The sequence below is a fragment of the Narcine bancroftii genome, chromosome 7, assembly GCF_036971445.1.
Source record: "Narcine bancroftii isolate sNarBan1 chromosome 7, sNarBan1.hap1, whole genome shotgun sequence".
Classification (NCBI taxonomy): Eukaryota; Metazoa; Chordata; class Chondrichthyes; order Torpediniformes; family Narcinidae; genus Narcine; species Narcine bancroftii.
This window is the reverse complement of record NC_091475.1, coordinates 156,034,406-156,055,494: the sequence shown is the minus strand read 5'-3', so window position 1 is coordinate 156,055,494 and position 21,089 is coordinate 156,034,406. Positions and strand designations below refer to the sequence as shown.

At 37.9% G+C, this 21,089-nt stretch overlaps 1 protein-coding gene across 12 annotated transcripts in view; it reads right to left on the bottom strand.

Annotated features, from left to right (window-relative positions):
- Positions 1–21,089, bottom strand: part of sytl2a (synaptotagmin-like 2a) — a 146,506-nt gene that overhangs the window by 24,197 nt on the left and 101,220 nt on the right. For 4 of the 12 annotated variants that reach the window (XM_069890948.1, XM_069890945.1, XM_069890947.1 and 1 more), the window contains 4 exons: positions 14,836–14,938; positions 8,222–9,064; positions 3,480–3,551; positions 765–1,214 (listed from right to left, as the gene is read on the bottom strand). In XM_069890948.1, the coding sequence (XP_069747049.1) occupies positions 765–1,214; positions 3,480–3,551; positions 8,222–9,064; positions 14,836–14,938 (1,468 nt within the window). The other 8 variants (XM_069890940.1, XM_069890944.1, XM_069890949.1 and 5 more) reach the window with 7 other exon arrangements.

The window sequence follows — 21,089 nt, the reverse complement described above, 5'->3', positions numbered from 1 at the left end:
ACTCCTCCATCCCTAACAAATGGACCTTAACCACCTCAGATATCTTTCTAATTAATTCTGCTGAGTGTTGGCCCACCAGATCTATATTGTTTATTGTGCCCCAATGGGTAAATCAAAACTTCCAAGCTCTTTTTTCCCCAATTAGATTCATAAACAACTTTGTCAAAAGACAGCTTTGTTATGTAGATGTAGATGAACCTGGTATTTCTACAATTAATGGTCCAAGAGTAAAGTTTCTTGAATACTTGTATTAAAATTAATGACATTAAGAAAGCAAATTGACAGAATCCAAGTTAACTTCTCTCAAAGGCAGGATCTCTAGACAGTCATAGTGAATGATCAAGATTAGAAGTTCAAGTCTTGCAGAAGGCTTGATCTCATGATATTTTTTCACCAAGAAAAAGTTGAATCAATATCCGCATCCCATGTGCTAACATTCAAGCTGCAATAAGTGTGGAAAGTTAACATTTTTCAGAATCACCACAATTCTTTTGATGGTTTTAAATCTTGTTATTCTACCAGAATGAAAAAAAAAGGTTATTTTAAATGTGGCAATTAAATAAGAAAAATTTATTATTCCCATTCTGGAATTAAGCCAGGATAGAACTGAAGTTTTTTTTTGGGTCTATTATTGCAAACAGAGCATCCAAAATGAAAATCCAGAATCCATCAAAATCAAGAGATGATTGGTGGAAGTGTATAATCAGCTAGATCAAAGATCACAAGCAAATAGAAAATGGATAAAACAAGAGAATAATACAGACCAGCCACCATGCTAATAAAAAGATAACGCTGATGCTCACTGAGTGAACTTCTGGTTTCCGTGGGCAAGTGGCCGTTTCCTCCTGAATAATCTGACACTAACTTTTTAGCTTCCTGCTCAGCATTATAAGGAGTTTTGAGGATTTTCGTAGGTATATTATTGGAAACATCATCACTTTCCTTGAAGGTGCTTGTCCTTGTCATTGCAGATGGAAGATTCAACCTAGGTTCAAATTCTTCTTGGTATTCAAAACCTTTGTTATACATATCCAGATCTACTCTTGAGATTTCATCATATGTAGCTTCTCTATCACTCTTAATAGGCGATAATCCTTCTTCTTGTAAATATACACCAGCAGGGTTCAGATTTGTTTGGATTGTGCTAGCTGATGAATCAAATTTATTGAGTTTCTTCTGAGAGATGTCATTTTCCTCTCTGAACCTGGAACCTCCTGCAAACAAAGTAAGATTTCCTTCATTATTGCTCATAGCATCAGAGGAATTTTGTCTAACTGGTATCTTTTCATTCTGGTAAGATATACCTATTGATTGGATTCTGTTGTCTAATGATTCAACATTGCCCCTGCTCCTTTCCAGAATATGTTGCTCTTCCTTATTCTTGATTAGATTAGATCTGTTTTGTCCATGAACTGCTTCACCATCTCTGAGCATTGAGGTCAGGTCTTTTGATAGCAATTCTCCTCCATCTTCATTCAGTTCATCTCTAATTAATACTTCACTTTCATCTTCTTGAAGCAGTTTGTGCAATCCAATATTTGAAGTGTTTAATTTTGGCTGACCAGTTGTATTCTCTTCAGTGTCTTCCTCAACCTCAGATGATGGTCTGTGTAAAATACTGGAAGCAGGGGAAAGCCCTTCAATTAAGACATCAGGCATTTTCTTACATTTTTCCTGAATCTCCTTGGGATCTGTGGGAAGAACCTTGGGAAAGTATTTGGTATCCAGCTTTTTCTTTACACTTTCAGTTTGATTTTGTTGACAGAGTTGTTGCATTATCTCATTGACAGTTGGCCCTTTGTGACTCTGGGGTTTTTTGCATTCATTTTCGATACGTTCTTCAGGAGTTTCAAAGTTAGAAGTTTGAGTAATTCTTTGGACATGTGCAGAATTCTGTGTTGGCAAAGGCTGCAGTTCTAGTGGAAACCCTGGTTCAACTTCCTTCACCACTTGTGTGCTTAGAGATTTTTCACCAGGTGTTGTAGAGAACATTGGCTCATCATCATTACAATTAGAACTTTTAGTTCCCTTGTCCCAGAAATTCATTAAGTTTGTGAATTGTGTGTTATTAAGAAGAGAATTATCTGATGCTTCATGTATTCTTTTCTTGATTGAAACTATAGTGAAAGGTTTAGTATCCTCAGGAGTTATGTTTGCGTCATTGCCCTCCAAATTGAAATTCACCTCAGTATTATTTTCCTCTTTGTTCAATATTTGCTCCACCTCCGGGACATTAACATTTCTATTCAATTGTAAAATATTGGTTTCTTGCTTGTTTTGCTTGGTAGATGGACTCATTTCTAATTTGCAAAGAGCTGCATTTTCCATTGAAACTGTCCCATTTGCAGATTTATCTCCAGCTTGATTTTGTCTTTGCCTTTCATTTTTCAAGAAAGACTCCTCACATGTTATTTGTTCTTTCTTATTTCTATTTATTTTCTGTCTGTCTAATTCAACATCAGATTGTTCTTCCTTTGTTTTGCTCTGAGCTAATTCCTGCACTTCTCCATTGCTGGGAAAGGTAGAACTCATAGTTTCAGTTGGATCATTTCCTTTGTTTGCTGATCTGCCATTAATTGAATACACATTCTCTTTTTTGGATGACTTTCTAAATACTGCACTTGCAAAAGCATTTTTATCATATGATGTTTTGATCATTAGTGAAGACGTTTGAACAGTAGGACATGTATTCTTTTTTATATCTTTTGTTGGCACAATTTTAGGTCCTTCTAAGCTAAACTTTGTTTGTTCTGGTCTTGATGTAGACTCCTGTGCACTATTTTCAATGGTAGCAATGGGTAAAACATCAATATCCTCTGAAGCCGATTCAATGCTTTCAAACACTCCACCTGTGTTTTCTCGTATGCCAACACTCCTTTTCTCATTTAAGGGCTTTAAAATCAATGGTCCTTGTTCTGACTCTTCATTTTGCTTCTGGCTCAAATCCTGCTGTTTATCATTGGAATGGCTGTTCAAAATCTTGGATACTGTATCATCAATCCCATTGACATCTTTTGTTCCTGTTATACTTCTATCTCCCAAAAGCATTGATTCTGGGATTTCAGATTTATTAAAAAGGTTCTTCTTTATCTTAGTTTGTGCATCCTGCAATTGGATTTCTTGCTCATCTTTGCCCCGAACTTCGTAATTTAAGAATGGCAGCAATTGGGGATCTTCTGTCAGCAAAGCTGGTTCAACATGCGTATACTCAGTATCTGTCTTTGGAAGTACAGTTTTTAAAGGTTTAGATATGCTTTCCACCTTTGTTTCAATTGGACTCTTCATTTCTTCTAAATTTGCAGATGGTATTTCTTCACTTCTGGTGAACCAATCCAACACCTTTAATATGGATTCATCTGTTGCCTTGATATGTTCAGTGGTAAATCTGTCATGCACTTGAGACTTGGAAGAATGAGCTTCAAGTCTTTGTTCTGCTGGTGCAGTCTTGGAGAGAGGAACTGCAAAATTAACCCGCTTACCTTGGAATATTTCTGGACGCTGCCGATCGGACACCTGAGGTGACTCAAAGTCAGTGTGAAGTATCTGCTTATCTGCAATGAGACAAATATAACAATGAATACCGTATTTTCATGAATAGATTTCAAGTACAATTACATTGAATAACAGTAACACAAGGATAAAGACTCAACATATTTATAACCTAACAGTTAAATGAACTCATGTCTTTGTTAAAATGAACATACGAACACGAAAGATTTCATCCACCTATGCTCTTTACATCCAATGTTTTCTAAGACTGTTCAAAAAAAATGTTTGCCTTCATATTTAATCATAACAAAGAACAACTAGAACATTTGCTACCCTTAGTTTAATAAATGACATATACATTCTAAATGATGGATCTCTGATATCAACTAATAACCAACAAAACATTTAATCCATTAAGCAATTTAATCACCAGACATCATCAAACAAAGATTTAAAACAAGGACCTAGTACTTTAAAGAAAATGTGAAATTTTAAATTCACAGATGATCAAAATGCCAGAGTTGCATTGTATGTCGGGTATATGTAGATATAAAGACATTACATCATAGAAGAATATTTTTAAAAGGTGAAGTTATTAAACTTGAGGTTACTTAAAGAAGAACAATGTGGATCAGTGGGCACAGAACCTTGGGGTGAATAGGAGCTGAAAGGCATGGACGTCAATATTTTAGAAAACCTCGAATTACAACAGATGAACAAGAGAGGTCAACAAGCTGTATTCCAACGGCTAAGTCTGAGAAACAACAAAAGTCAAAGTTAGGTTTTCAAGGATGAGTTGAGCAGGGGGAAAAAAAAAAATCAGGCAAATTTGCAGAGGTGGAAATGAACAGTTTTTCTGGACAAGGTGAATATGGTTCACCTGACTGGAAAAAGAGTTACTGGGGTCAATAGTAATAGGTCAAAGGCTGCAAACAAGTTGAGGAGGATAAGAAGGTACAGTGTACCTCTCCTAGTCATAAAAACTGTTATGAAATATGGCTATTTTAAAACTATGACAGGGCAGAACAATGATGAAAGGAATTCAAGCTAACTCAAATAAATAGTGGAAATTAAAAATTGCATACAAAATTAGCAAAGCCACAAACACTCTGCTGGTCAAACAGCCTCCATGGTGAGAGAAACAGAGTTAGTATTTCAACTCAATTGGAAAAGGGAGAAAAACAAATACTATACACAAACATACTGGAGAAACACTGCAGGTCACATAAAACCCATAGTAAGTAAAAATTAACCAATGTTTCAGGTCTGTGTCCTTCATCAGGAATCAGGAAAAGTGAGCAAAAAGGTGGGGGGGGGGGGTGGAGGAGAGTAGGGAAGGAGAAGAAGGGCAAGAGCACAGATGAACAAGTGCGAGGCAATAAATGGATACAGGTGGGGAGGTAGAAGAGAAAGACGCTGAGAAGGGATCAGGGAGAGGGCTAAGGGGGAGAGGGCAGAGGGCTAAGAAGGGTAGCTCTCTGATGAGGAAGGAAGGGATAAGGGAGGGGACCTGGAGGAAAGGATGCAGAAAGATAGAGGCAGGGAGATAGTGGAGAGGGGGATTAATGGAAATTGGAGAAATCGATATTAATGCCATCTGGATGGAAATCAGTGAGACAGAATACAAAATGTTATTCCTCCAGCTTCCAGATGGCCTTGATTTGGCAGTACACGAGGCCATGGACAAACATGCCAGTATGGCAATGGTGTATGGAATTAAAATGGCTACTGTACATATTGTTGGCTAGTGGTCACAGGGGTAGGTACCAAGGCAGAGATTAGTGGGAAGGGAAAAGAGTGGATAAAGGAATCCTAGAGGGAGCGATCCCTATGGAAAGCAGAGTGAGGAGGGGAGGTGAAGATGCACCTGGTAGTAGGATCCTGTTGTAGGTGGCAGAAATTGTGGAGGTTAATACATTGGATTTGGAGGCTGCTGGGGTTGTAATTGTGGACGAAGGGGTACCCGGTCTTTTCACGACTTGGGAGAGGGAGGGTGTAGAAGGGGTCAGGATAGATATGTGGGAAATAGCAGAGATGTGGGTGAAAACAAGTGTGTTTTGTTATGTAAAAGGGTAGGGATGGAGAGAAGAAGGAATATCTGTGATAGGATTGTCATTAACAATCACTCAAAATACCAAAAGATAGTCTAAATTGAAACTGAAATATCCAGCAATATCTGTGAAGAGAAATGTAAAACAAGATGGTTACCTGACACTGTTGATTCTTCAGGGCTGCAGTGTGCCCTGTCAGGAGATGAAGTATTGATTCTTGAGCTAATGTTACTCTTACCTCTCTGCATTTGATTCCTACATTGTTCTAACAATACTCTATATAATCATGAGGAATGGTACGTCATCTTCTATCAGAGATTGTTACACACCTCAGTCTTCTCAATTTCACAACTTTGGTCTGCTACTATCACAGTCATTCCCTTTATTCTATTCTCTCCTCCCTAAATTTGCAACTTAATGCACACATTTTCTCACACTTTCAGTTTGATGAAGGGTCACTCCCAAAAACAAATTCTGTTTCTCTCTCCACAGACACTGTTTGGCTTTCTGAATGCTCTTGGAATTTTCTGTTTTGCTTCAGATTTTCAACTTTCTGCAGTTTTATGCTGCAGACTGATTGTCCAGTTATTGCTCATGTGAAGGTTGATGGACATGTGTGTAATAATTACTTAATGCTTAAAATATTTAAATGTTGTAGAATTTATTGCCATTGTATCAATAAAGTAAAAAGATCCCCAAAAAATCTGACTAAAGCGAAGAGATTTCTTTATTTGATCTTATTTTTCACCTCTCACCTGCCACCAAACTGGCATTCCTCTCCTTTCCCTCTCCCCCCACCCTTTCATTCAATCTTCTGCCCTTTTCTTGGTATTCCTAATGAAGGCTACAGCCCAAAACATTGCCTATGTATTATGTTCCATGGATGCTACCTGAACTGCTGAGCTCTTCCAGCATTTTATGTGTTGATTCTGGAGATTATGTCTTTTTTATCACATCTTCAAAGAAATTAGTTAAGAAGGCTTTTATTGCATTGGTCAGGCAATTGAGGTAATGTGGCAACTCTATAAAGCTATGGATAGACCATACTTTGAATACTATGTTCAGTTCTGGTGGCTTTATTACAGGAAAAATGTGGAAACTTTAAAGAGGGTGCAGAGGAGAGGCAAAATTATCAGAGCTAGAGCTTTTCTCTGGAGCAAAGAAGAATGAGAGGGCTACAAGATTATGAGAGGCATAGATAGGGTGGACAGCCAGTACCTTTTTCCCAGGGCAACAGTAGCAAATACCAGAAGATATCTGTACAGTGTGAGGGGATGAAAGTTTAAGGGAAACATCAGGGGTACCTTTTTTTTTTAAAAAAAATATACACAGAGTAATGGGTGCCTGGAATACATTGCCAGGGGTAGTGGTGAATGCTGGTACAATAAGAGCATTTGAACGATTTTTACACAGGCAAATAGATGCAATAAAAACAGAGAGTTATGGGTGTGAGGTGAAGATTTAGATTGTTGAGTAGGTTTATATAGGTTGGCACAACAACATGGGCCAAAGAACCCGTAAAAGATCTGTAAAATCCATATTTTACATTTCAGATCATCAGATTATAAATCTGGAAGTAGGCAAAATTAATTGGTAACCCTATTATGTCATTTCAATACTTTATCATGAGAATAACATTGACAAATATGATAACTTTCCAATCCATACAAAGTCATTGATTTGAAGATTCTCAGCTAAATGAAAAGATACAGAAGGAGAGCAAATGATTCCAAATGTAATCAAAGGACACATCTTTGTCTCACAAGGTATCAACTTATTGGCATAACTCATAATTGGACTATAGATATTCAAGCAGCAATTGTCAACAAGGAATCTGCCCAAGTGATGGATGTTATTAACAGTCATTGCCAACAACTTGCTACCAATGGCCAATGAGAGAATCTAAAATTAATATTGAAATAAATATGAAAGAGTGGATAACCAGAGAATTGCATGAAAAAAACACGCAAAACTCCAAATTTTTGTTTAAATCAGAGAATTACGTTACTTCAATTACTATAGTTCTGCATCTTGAGAACCTTGAATGCCAGACTCAACTGAACATAAAATGTAGACATGATGTATTCTACATGCAAAATCTGACATTTAGTTGAATCTTTGCAAGACAAAGAGTTTGATTTAGCTTGAAGACACTTCCCAAATTTGTGCTTCTACATAAGAACTGCATGCCTAGAAATTTATCCCAAATCAATATTGGTAAAATCAGTTGATGCATTTTCAAGTAAAATGCAATATGTTTATATGGTTATTTACTGAGGATATATTAATGCCCAAATGTTATCTTAATTGGCTTTATGCTTCAGACACCACATATTCAGAAACAGTTTTCATTAGCTTCCAAATGAGATTGTTCACAATACAAATAAAGTGTAGAAGAGAAATAAGTGATTAAAAAGATTTAGCATGCAGGCAGGCTATCATTGTAGAAAAGATGGTTTGGAAAATATTATAGAGTTCAACAATCCTCAAAAAAATAAATTATATTTGTCCTCTTCTTAAACGTGTTCCAATTTTCTGAAAATATTGCAGTAAATTTTCTAGATTTTGAGTTATTAGTGAGCTAAAATGTTTTTGAAATTCAAATTGATGCAAATCAAATAGATAGTCATGCTAGTAGATAAATGAATGATTGGCAATAGTTTCTTTAATATCCATCTTACCAATACTGTAATTGGATGGATTTGATGTAGAATCCAATCTTCGACTAGGCTTCTTTTCCATTAGCATTTCACCTGTGTACAGTTCATGGGCTTGGTTTGTAAGTCTATTAGAACTATTACTTGGTAAGTGAGTATCAGGATATTTTTTTGGATTTGAGTTTGTTGCTTGAATGGATTCCAAGTCTATATCCGTCACTGAATTAATATCTTCTTGGTTCAAATGAACAAAGTCAGTTTGTGAGGAAGGTATTAGATGTTGCAATTCAGAAATGACACTATTCTCCTGTAGATTTCCATTTTCCTCTGCGCTGTCTATTTCACCTGTATTTTTTTCATTTATTTCCCTTATATCAGCATCTAAGATATTATCACCTATTTTAGAAGTTTTGTTTATATCGTAATGCTCTTGTGTCTGAGGTATTCTTTTCTCATCCACGTTTGTTGAGAATCGGACTTGTTTTAATTTTTCAAGATTATTGTTTTCAAAGGATTCTTCATTCACTACAGTTTCATTTGGCTCTGTCGCTCCTTCTGGGATGGTTAGAGAAACAGGAACCTTGTTTTTTGAATCCTGGACACCAATGCGCAAGATTTCAGAATCATTGGAGCTTGTACTTGGACTACGCTTTAAAATGCTTTTAGGAGTTGAAGAATTGCCATGTAAACCATTCCAATTCTTGGGTCCTGATGCAATGCTAAGATCATCACTAGGGCCTTGCAGTTTGGTAGAAATATTTCTTGGCTTTGCCACTGGATGAATTTCTGAATTCTTCTCTGCAGGAGAATGGTCATTTGAGGAAAAGTGCATTCTGGAAATATTATCCTTTGGATGAGATAAACTCTCTGGAAGAAAAACAAGGGTAACAAGGGGAAGGATAAAGATAACTTCAACAAGGAAATTAAAGTATAGAAATAATCCAGGAAAGAATCACTTTATAAAGAGCTATAATATTGTAAATGCATATAAAATTGATAAGATATAAATATCCACACAAAAATAGTATAAACCATTTCACAGCTTAAAATTCAGACAGAAATTGAAATGTAAAAATACTAAATAATGTAATTAAAGAAAATTATAATTTTTTCTTTGTAATAAATGTAAATTCTGAGTATACTTTTAAAAATTTCAAAACCTCCAAATGTAGATATTTGTGCAAAGCACAATAGCAAACTTCAACCCTGTTAATTGAAAAATTGGTGAACTCAAAATGAAAATTATTACTCTAATTTGCATTTTCAAAATTCCAATAATTTGAATGGTTACAACATTTGGAGTATCTTAATTAATATAACAGCCTATTTCTGAGAGAAAGTCTTGTCTAAAAATGAATTTTTATTTAGAAAAAACTCAGTTATCACATAAAAGTGATTGGAAATAAAGATAATTAAGAGATTTAAGCTAGGTGGCCCAATGACCCAGCCATCGGTGCTTCCGCCTCATAGGACCAGTGATCCAAATTCAATCCTGACCACTGGAGCTAGCTGTCTGGGGTTTGCATGTTTTCCCTGTGACATATGGGACTTCCACAATATCTCCAGCGTTCTCCCATGTCCAAAGCATGATCGTTGGTGGACTAAATGACCATTATAAATTGCCCTAATAGGGAGGGTTAGGGTTAGAGTGAGTTGATGGGAATGAGGAGAATAAAATAATATCAATGTCAGACTACTGGAACTGGGTGCTTGATGGCCAGCACAGATCTGCATAGTTGAAAATTTTATTTCCATGAAGTTGAATCTTAGGACCATGAAATGACAATGTTAAACAAATATTTTAGTAGTAATTTGGATCGACACAGAGACACCTGCCGAGAAACATGAAAGAAAAATAAGGTGCAAGCATGAGAAAAAACATGAGGATATTTTCTGAACTCAACCATTTATAACAATTATGCCACCATTCAATTCTGATGATAATACAGAAAAATTCATGTCAGGGAGGTACTGGAGAAAATTTAGTCTGTCTCGTATTTGCAATATTTTGCCGCTACATTTTTAACATGCACATCTCTGAACAAATGTCTTAGACTAACAGAAGCAAGTGAAAATTAAAAGTACAATGGGTTTTAGTTAGTTTCCAATGTTCATTTTACAAAAAGATGTGGAAACCATTTTAATATATGCGTCTCTCATTTAATTTTGATCTGCTCTTTTACATTTGTATTTTAAAGTAACCGTGGATTTGAGTTAAAGTATTAATAACACCAAAAATGCATGGTTCAATGGCAATATCAAAAAAACACAATAGCAAAAAGACCAGCCAAGTGTATCAACATACAACATCATTTCCATGAACATAAAGCAAGTTAAAGCCAAAGACCTGCTTGTTTATGAAAACAGCTGAAGTGGAAAATGATGTATCAGTAAATTATGAGAATTGATCATTTACTGATACTCAAAAAAATTGTTTCCTTTCAGATTGTTCTCAAACTCATCTTCTTCACCATAATAAAAAACTTACTTTAGGAAGATAGTTTATGATTACCAGATCAGTTGTGAAAGAGACTGCAGCCAACTACAGGACTGAAAGTGAAATATGCTCTTATCTGTCTTGCATTCCAATTCCTCAATCATCTCATGTTTTCATCTAGTTACAGGATACAAACCATGCTCCTTCCCATTCAAACCAAACCCTTGTCTCTTTTTTGTTATTCAAAAGGTTCCCAAACTCCACAATATTAAGGCTTTAAACAACATCAAGTCATTCAATCTGATAGTCACGATACCATTTCAGATTCATGGACATCAGCATGTCTGTCATTAAATGTCCAGAGAAGTCCAGCTGCAATCATATACATGTATTTATCATGGGCCATGGTATCATTTGTGACAAAACATTATATTTTGATTGCTGGGACTTCTGCATCCAGATGGCTTATGGCACTAATACAATAATGACAGTATTTTAATGGAAATTAAAATTTGCTGTGTTGCAATGGTAACTTTCCACTGATGATAATGTTCCAAGTCCAAATGTTGCCAAAGTTTTGCAGCATAGAGATAATCTTGGTCAATGCCCTTATTCAGTGGAAAAATGACCCTTATCTGAATCACATGTGGGATAACCCATCCATTCACAGCAAATCTGGAGGGATCTTTTCATCATTACAGCATAAATTTTTTTTTCTTTCTTTCCTTAATCTGAAGAGCAGATGTAAAAAGGCTAGAGCCAGATTATTGCCAGAGTGCTGGATGTGGCACTTGACAAGAGCAAATCAGAAAACTTTCTTTTAAAGATACTGCAGGCACCCAATGATTCCAGATAACAAAATCACAGCTCAAAGACCTGAACGATCATCTCCATAGGTTTCTTGAGATCCTATGCCTCTGGTTCCAACAACATTCTCAAGCGTTTTGCAGGGATCCACTATGAAAGAAAAGCTGTGAATTGAGATCTTCGAAAGCTCAGACAGTGCAACAGGTGAAATATGGTGAACGCAGGCAATGGTGGAAGCAGATACAATAGCAAGGTTTAAGAAACTTGTAGATACACACATGAATGTGAAAAGGATAGAGGGCTATCCATCAAGTGCAAGCAGCAGAGCTTGATTTAGAGATCATTTTCGTGACAAACATGAGGGATGAAGGGCCTGTCCCTGTGCTATGCTGATCTGTTCTTAGATAAATGGGATATTCTGTAGGTAAGAAAAGAATTTCAGAAAGCAGCAATAAGATAACGACGAAAAATTAAGAAACATACAAAGTGAGAGACAATAAAAATGCATACAAGGGAAATTAAAAAAGATACAAGCATAGATTCAGAGAGAGAGAAAGGAGGAGGAAGGTGTTTGAAGCCCCTTTTCCACTGGCACCTTGTCCCAGGAATTAATAGGGAATTAACTGGGACAGGGTCCAGTGCAAAAAGAAAATAATCAACATGCTGGTGGCTTCTACCCCAACTCATATCCCTGGCATGAGCGGATGTCGACGTGCTGATTAAACCAGTGGAAAAAGGACAGAAGAAAGTCACTCATTTCCAGTTGAAGGTAGAACATTCTGATCCCTGGGGAGGAGTTGTGTTCAGTGGAAATCCAGTTAATGCCCCAGTTAAAGGTGGCCCAGTGGAAAAGGCACAATCGGCTTCTTATCCAGGGACATTGCACGGCCAATTAACTAGGATGCCAGTGGAAAAAGGGCTACAGAGACGAGAAGGAGAGGTGGGGGGGAAGAGGGGGAGAGGCAAACAGCTAGACAAAGAATGGAGGAGCCAGATACTGAAAAATACAAAATAGAGAAAGAGAATAGATTATTAGCGCTGGTACATTCAAGGACTTTCATAAATGGGACTTGTACAAAGGCATCGTTTTGAATTTATACCAATCTAACTGTGGTCCAACAACATTTTTTTGAATGGGTGAGGAATGCACAACCAGCACAAAATGGAAGGGTGTCTCTTGTACAAGTTTAAAATAGTGAGTCACAATAAAATTAGATTTTACTACTTAAACTGTTACTTGACAGGATGTAATTGTGAGCAAAATGTATTTAATGCAATTAAGAAAATTAAGAATGATTAAATTATTGAATGCATCCATAATTATAAAGATGTTTGTAATCAAATACAAGCTTGCATTGGTTCTGCAGTGATGAAAGCAGAATGATCCCGTTTTAGCTCTTCAAACTTGCCCAACTTCAAATTTATAAGATATCTTCCTTGAGCCAATTATGCTTCAATGGAAACTTAAAACAAATTAAAAACTGTTTATTGCAAGTTATTTATGCTGACTGTTAGACAAGTAATAGTGAATATATCCAAGTTACTTTTTTGTTCTTACAGTCCTCATCTATATGCTTCTTGACGCTACAAAAAGCATAAAAGTGCTAATATGCATAGAAAGATGCAAGTGCATTGGCCTTGTGGTCAAAATGCGAATTATGTCACCTTCTTAAATTCTGGGGCAAAAATTGTTCATTGATATGCTGATGAACAAAATGTAGTTGAGTCAGGCAGATACCATTGTTATATCTATTGTTTTAAAGTTTTAAAATCTGAAGTTCAAAATATGAATTAAAAATATACGTGATGTATTAGATCATTGTGTGTGGGTGTGGGTGTGGGTGTGGGTGTTTGTGTGGGTGTATACACACACCCGAACAGATCTACAAAAACACACACCCACACACACACCCACACCCACACCCACCCACACCCACCCACACCCACCCACCCACACCCACCCACACCCACCCACACCCACCCACACCCACCCACACCCACCCACACCCACCCACACACACCCACACACACCCACAAACCTTGAGCACAATCTTTGTGTGTGCGTGTGCGCCCATGCTAAGAGAGAAGGGTGCTGTTTATGACTCAAAGCTGGAGAAATTAAATTTGATAATACACAGCTAAAAAAACTGAACAACTTATTTAAAGGCAAGTAATGAAAAGGCCAAAAAGAGAGGCACATCCTTTCCAAATAGAACATCGTGAAGTTTCCTGCAGTTCTGCTCAAGATATACTGCCATCTCCACCGTCATACAATGAATATATGAAATGTGCTTCCACCATTGCCATTTAATACATGGACTCCCCATTGGTAAAATCCATGGTAGGAAAAGTCCTTGTTTAATACAGTCCACAAATGTTCAGATCTGAATAAATTCAAAACTTGTTTTTATTGTATATTGATAATAATCTGACTTTGGTAGTCTCTCCCAGAAAAGAGTCTTAGAAGATAACAATTATGGGGATCCCTCCAAAATCATGGGATAAGATGAGTTCAGAGAATCGAATCAAGTTTATTGCTATGAACATCTGTCATGAAATTTGTTCTTTTGTGGCAGCAGTATTGTGCATTACAGGTGCAAAATTGCTATAACTTACTGTTCTGCAAATAGAATATTTAAAAATAAATAATTAGTACAAAAAAGAGAAAAGAGTGAGGTAGAGTCTTATAGGTTCATTCTCCATGCAGAAATCTGATGGCGGAGGGGAAGAAGCTGTTTTTGTAATGTTGGGTGTGCATCTTCAGGCACAGCTCCTTCCTGATGGGAGCAATGAGAAACGGGCATGGTCTGGATGGTGAGGGTGCTTGATGATGCAAGGTGCTTTATGCCACAATTAATTTTGTGATACCTGATTTAGGATTACTTACAAGGCCATAAGACCATGACCAAGTTTGCTCTAGTATTCCATCAGGAGCTGATCTATTCTCCCACTCAGTCCCACTCCCCTGTCTTCTTCTCATAATTTTTGATACCCTGACAATTCAGATACTTCTCAATCTCTTCTTTAAATACACCCAACAACCTGGCCTCCACAGCTGCCCTCGGTAGCAAATTCCAGAGAATTATTCAGCATCGATTGTCTGCATTTATCACTTTAATCAAACTTTTTGGTTAAGGCACAGTTAAGGTGGAACCACAAACACAGTAAGCATTTGCAAGATGTGTGACTTCTGACAAATTGCCGAGATATCAGTCAATGTTTACATGAACATTCAGAGAAAAAGTCACCAGTAAATCCAGACCAAACAAAACAATAGAGTTTAAGAGAAGTTGATTTGAACAGCATGAATATTTAATCTCTCTTAAACACAAGATAAAAAGATGAACATGCTAGTTTCTGGATTATCTCTCTAAATTGGTTTATTGGTCATTACCTTGCTTGGCTGTTGACTGATTTCCAATAGATAGCGGTGATCTATTGTCTTCATTTGGGTAATCAGATGACAACATTGATTTGTTAAATGGGTTTTCTCTTTGCTGAAAAGTAATTGTTCCAAAAGTATGACTATGATTTATTAATCACGATAATAAAACATTCAAGAAATAAATCAAAATGTAGGTTACTATTTAAGAGTCCAAATATAAATACCATCTCAATTCTTCAGAAAGATAAATGGTAGAAGAAGAAATTTCTTCTGCATCCTCCAGAGGGAGGAAGAACTCTCCCTTTGAGAAAAGACTGGAAAAATGTAAGCTATTCATTCACTGGGAAAGCGTAATTGAGAATAAATCTTGATGATTTCATCAAATGTTAAACCATTTAAAAGGGTTATTTTTTTTTTAAAAACATGGCATTACAAAAGATTTCATTTTCACTATGGGTTATGGACAATAGAATTAAAATGGCTATTAATTAGTCAAGTAAAAAGATTACTATTAATATTTGAAACTAAAATAGCAAAGAAGTCAAGGGAAGGGTAATGCAACATCACATAGGTCTTCACGGGCTTGCACAGGTATGAAGGGCTGCAATTCCATAAAATGACTTGAAATCAATGGTTTGAAAAAAATAAGACAATTCAAAACTTACAAGCAACAAGAAAGCAATATAATTGCCAAGAAATTCTAATACATTCAATCAAGGGCACAAAATAATGCAGCAGTGAGGTACTAATGACTCTCAAGTTTCTGGCCTTTGGATACAACCAGGTTGCAGCCATTTATTTACCTTGCTTTCAGACAGCCTATGAACTTGCAAAAAAGACCATGGTGTGTTGGAGGGGTCATTGATAGGTGCCCTTAACACATTATCCAACTTCTTTACAATACTTCAGAAGTAATCTGATTTCATTTTATCCGAATGATTGCTGCCAAGAAGAGCCCAATTTGATTTCAAAATTATTTAAAATGATCCAGATATCCCATGCTAATATAGGATAGAACCAATGCTTGGAAGGCAGACCAGAAAGCAGAAGTTGGCTCAAATGGAACTGCTTTTTAATGATAATAATGTTTATTATCATGCACATTTGCAACAATATCTTTTCTTGCTCCAGGCACTTGTAATGAAAAACTAAATTAGGAAATTATTTGAATCAATTAAAAAGAGACAATAAATACATAAGATAGATAATAAATATTCACAATAATCCTAGTGCTAAAAAAGTGGCTTGCAATAGTGCAGTCTGTCGGAGCAGTCTATGATTAGTGAACCAAGGGGATGTGAAAGAGTCAAAATAGTTGTTGAACCTTGAGATAATGGTTTTGCCCAAAGGTAGCAGCAAAAAGAAGCAGTAGGCTTTTTAAAAATCAGAGATCAATTAAATACAGCCAATAAACATTCTCCCACTATCAACCGGTTTGCCAAGAAAATTGACCCATTTGCTCATGTTTTTAATGCACCAGCAATCCATAAAACTGATTTTACATACAATAGAGCATTTCCTGTTGAAACCTTGTCAATTGCAAAATTGGACAGGAAATTCTTTGGAGTAATTTCCTTTATCATTTATCAGTGTTATCCATGCATGTCATCAATGAGCTTGAGATCCATCATCTCCTCCCCAAAAGAATTTGAGCAATAATATTCAGTCAGTGACCTGAGGTTTAAACTTCTGATAAAACAGGAGCAAATGATAGACGGACCCAAGCTCATTAGAATTTAGAAGAGTAAAAGGTGATTTAATTGAAACATATATCTGAGTGGGATTGGCAAATTGGATGCATACAGTATATCCCCACGGTAAAGTACCCAGAGCTAGTCATCACAGTCTCAAAGAAATAGATGGATATTTGGGACTGAGATAAGAAGACATCTCTTCACCTAGAGAATAGTGAATCTTTAGAATTCTCTACCCAGGGGCTTATTTATTAAGTATATTCAACAAGGTCGGGTCAGATACAGCAATGAGCTCTCTGAACCCTTCTCCATTAACAATGGCGTGAAGCAAGGCTGTGTTCTCGCACCAACCCTCTTTTCAATCTTCTTCAGCATGATGCTGAACCAAGCCATGAAAGACCCCAACAATGAAGACGCTGTTTACATCCGGTACCGCACGGATGGCAGTCTCTTCAATCTGAGGCGCCTGCAAGCTCACACCAAGACACAAGAGAAACTTGTCCGTGAACTACTCTTTTCAGACGATGCCGCTTTAGTTGCCCATTCAGAGCCAGCTCTTCAGCGCTTGACGTCCTGCTTTGCGGAAACTGCCAAAATGTTTGGCCTGGAAGTCAGCCTGAAGAAAACTGAGGTCCTCCATCAGCCAGCTCCCCACCATGACTACCAGCCCCCCCACATCTCCATCGGGCACACAAAACTCAAAACGGTCAACCAGTTTACCTATCTCGGCTGCACCATTTCATCAGATGCAAGGATCGACAATGAGATAGACAACAGACTCGCCAAGGCAAATAGCGCCTTTGGAAGACTACACAAAAGAGTCTGGAAAAACAACCAACTGAAAAACCTCACAAAGGTAAGCGTATACAGAGCCGTTGTCATACCCACACTCCTGTTCGGCTCCGAATCATGGGTCCTCTACCGGCACCACCTACGGCTCCTAGAACGCTTCCACCAGCGTTGTCTCCGCTCCATCCTCAACATCCATTGGAGCGCTTTCATCCCTAACGTCGAAGTACTCGAGATGGCAGAGGTCGACAGCATCGAGTCCACGCTGCTGAAGATCCAGCTGCGCTGGATGGGTCACGTCTCCAGAATGGAGGACCATCGCCTTCCCAAGATCGTGTTATATGGCGAGCTCTCCACTGGCCACTGTGACAGAGGTGCACCAAAGAAAAGGTACAAGGACTGCCTAAAGAAATCTCTTGGTGCCTGCCACATTGACCACAGCCAGTGGGCTGATAACGCCTCAAACCGTGCATCTTGGTGCCTCACAGTTTGGCGGGCAGCAACCTCCTTTGAAGAAGACCGCAGAGCCCACCTCACTGACAAAAGGCAAAGGAGGAAAAACCCAACACCCAACCCCAACCAACCAATTTTCCCCTGCAACCGCTGCAACCATGTCTGCCTGTCCCGCATCGGACTTGTCAGCCACAAACGAGCCTGCAGCTGACGTGGACTTTTTACCCCCTCCCTAAATCTTCGTCCGCGAAGCCAAGCCAAAGAAGAAGATATTCAAGGTAGAGATAGGCATGGGTTGACATTTAGAAAATAAGAGAATTGAAATGTTGGGTTTGTACTGGAAAGTGGCACTGAGATAAAAATCTTTTTCATTCACTTTTTGAATGACAGTGTACTGCTGTTTAGCAGGGAAATGTGGCACACTAATTATGCACAGTAGCTTTCACAAACAGCAAGGAGGTAAGTGAACAGCTTCATCTGTTAAGGTGCTGTTGAAGAATAGATATCAGCAAGGACACATGTGAAACAACTTGTTTTTCATTAAATGCAAGACAGATAGGACATCTGCTTAACATGCATCCAATGTTGAAAAATTCTTTACTGCAGCATCAGGCACATTTGCATTGAAACACAGCACAGTTAATTTAATATAAAAACATTCTGGAACAAACAGTTCTGATACTTAGGGTCAAGTTAACAAGTTGAGCTAATATAATGCAGAAATACAAGATTTGAAGTTTTCTGAAGGAAAATTGTGAAAGGAACACAAAGTCCACAGTTAAATTTTCAGCATATTTAAAAACAGGAGGTGGAAAATATATTCATCAACCTGATTTAATCCAAAATATCCACTCCCCCACACCATAATTATCCATGTTGACAGATGGGATGGAACAAGTTGCAGTGCATGTATGAGAGACATCACAGACATCCACTGCATGTGAAGGTGCAAATTATACTGTGGGTATGAAGATTATGCTCAGAAAGGCTTTCTGTCAGTGTTTGCCCTGGCCACAGAGAAATAATGCAACTGCAGGGCTGGAGCATGGGAGACAATGAACATAACATAACATAACAATTACAGCACAGAAACAGGCCATTAGCCCCTTCTAGTCCGCACCGAACCAAACACTCCTCTCTAGTCCCACCTACCTGCACAATGACCATAACCCTCCACCTTCTTCTCATCCATATACCTGTCCAGCTTTTTCTTAAATAATAAAATTGACTCTGCCGCCACTATTTCTCCCGGAAGCTCGTTCCACACCGCTACCACTCTCTGAGTAAAGAAGTTCCCCCTCATGTTACCTCTAAACCTCTGCCCCTTAACTCTTAACTTATGTCCTCTTGTTTCAATCTCTCCTACTCTTAACGAAAATAGTCTATCCACATCCACTCTGTCTATCCCTTTCATAATCTTAAATACTTCTATCAAATCCCCTCTCATCCTTCTACACTCCAAAGAATAAAGACCTAATCTGCCCAATCTCTCCCTGTACTCTAGATGCTTAAACCCAGGTAACATTCTGGTAAATCTTCTCTGCACTCTCTCCACTCTGTTTATATCCTTCCTATAATTAGGCGACCAGAACTGCACACAGAACTCTAAATTAGGCTGCACCATCGCCTTATACAATCTCAACATCACTTCCCAACTCCTATATTCCATGCAATGATTGATAAAGGCCAGCATACTAAAAGACTTCTTCACCACCCTATTCACATGAGTTTCTACCTTCAGGGAACGATGTACCGTTACTCCTAAATCCTTCTGCTCTTCTGTATTCATCAATGCTCTCCCATTTACTACGTATGTCCTGTTCTGATTCTTCTTACCAAAATGAAGCACCTCACACTTATCAGCATTAAATTCCATCTGCCATTTTTCAGCCCACTTTTCTAAGCAGCCCAAATCCCTCTGCAATCCTTGAAAACCTTCTTCATTATCCACTATTCCGCCTATCTTAGTATCGTCTGCATATTTACTAATCCAATTCACCACCCCATCATCTAGATCATTAATGTATATAACGAACAACAATGGGCCCAATACAGATCCCTGAGGCACACCACTGGTCACTGGCCTCCAACCTGACAGACAATTTTCCACTACCACTCTCTGGCCTCTCCCTTTCAGCCAATGTTCAATCCATTTGACTATCTCAAAATTTATACCTAAAGACTGCACCTTCCTAACTAACCTTCCATGTGGTACCTTATCGAAGGCGTTACTGAAGTCCATATAGACAACATCCACCGTGCTACCCTCATCCACATTCCTAGTCACCTCTTCAAAAAATTCAATCAGATTGGTCAAACAGGACCTTCCGCCCACAAATCCATGTTGAGTGCTCCTGATCAGACCCTGTCTATCCAGATATTTATAAGTACTATCTCTAAGAACTTTCTCCATTAATTTACCTACCACAGATGTCAAACTTACAGGCCGATAACTGCCAGGCTTCCTCCTTGAACCCTTTTTAAATAACAGAACCACATGCGCAATACGCCAATCCTCCGGCACTATCCCCATCTCTAATGACATTTGGAAAATTACCATCAGAGCCTCTGCTATTTCCTCCTTTACTTCTCTCAATGACCTGGGGAAGATACCGTCTGGTCCCGGAGACTTATCCACCTTTATATTCTTCAAAAGCCCTAACACTACATCTTTCGTAATCACTATAATCTCCATATTTACCCAATTTACTTTTTTTTATCTCACATATCCCAATATCCTTCTCCTTGGTGAATACCGAAGAAAATAAACTGTTCAATATCTCCCCCATTTCTCTAGGCTCCACACACAGTTTTCCACTCTGATTTTCTAAGGGACCAATTTTGTCTCTCGCTTTCCTTTTACCATTAACATATTTGTAGAACCCTTTTGGATTAATTTTCACTCTGCTTGCTATAGTCTCCTCGTACCTTCTTTTAGCTTTCCTAATTCCTCTCTTAAGATTCCTCTTACATTCAATGTATTTTTCAAACATCTCCTTAATTCCATGCTTCCTATACCTAATGTACACCTCCCTTTTTCTTCGAACCAAGTTTCCAATATTCCTTGAAAACCACGGCTCTCTCCAACCTTTTGCCCCTCCTTTTAACCTAACAGGAACATAAAGCTTTTGCACTCTCAAAATCTGATCTTTAAAAGACTTCCATCTCTGTACTACATCCTGCCTATAAAACAAATTGTCCCAATGCACACCCTGCAAGTCCTTTCGCATCTCCTCAAATCTAGCTTTTCCCCAATCAAAAACCTCAACCCTTGGCCCTGACTTTTCTCTTTCCATAATGACATTGAAGCTGATGGCATTATGATCA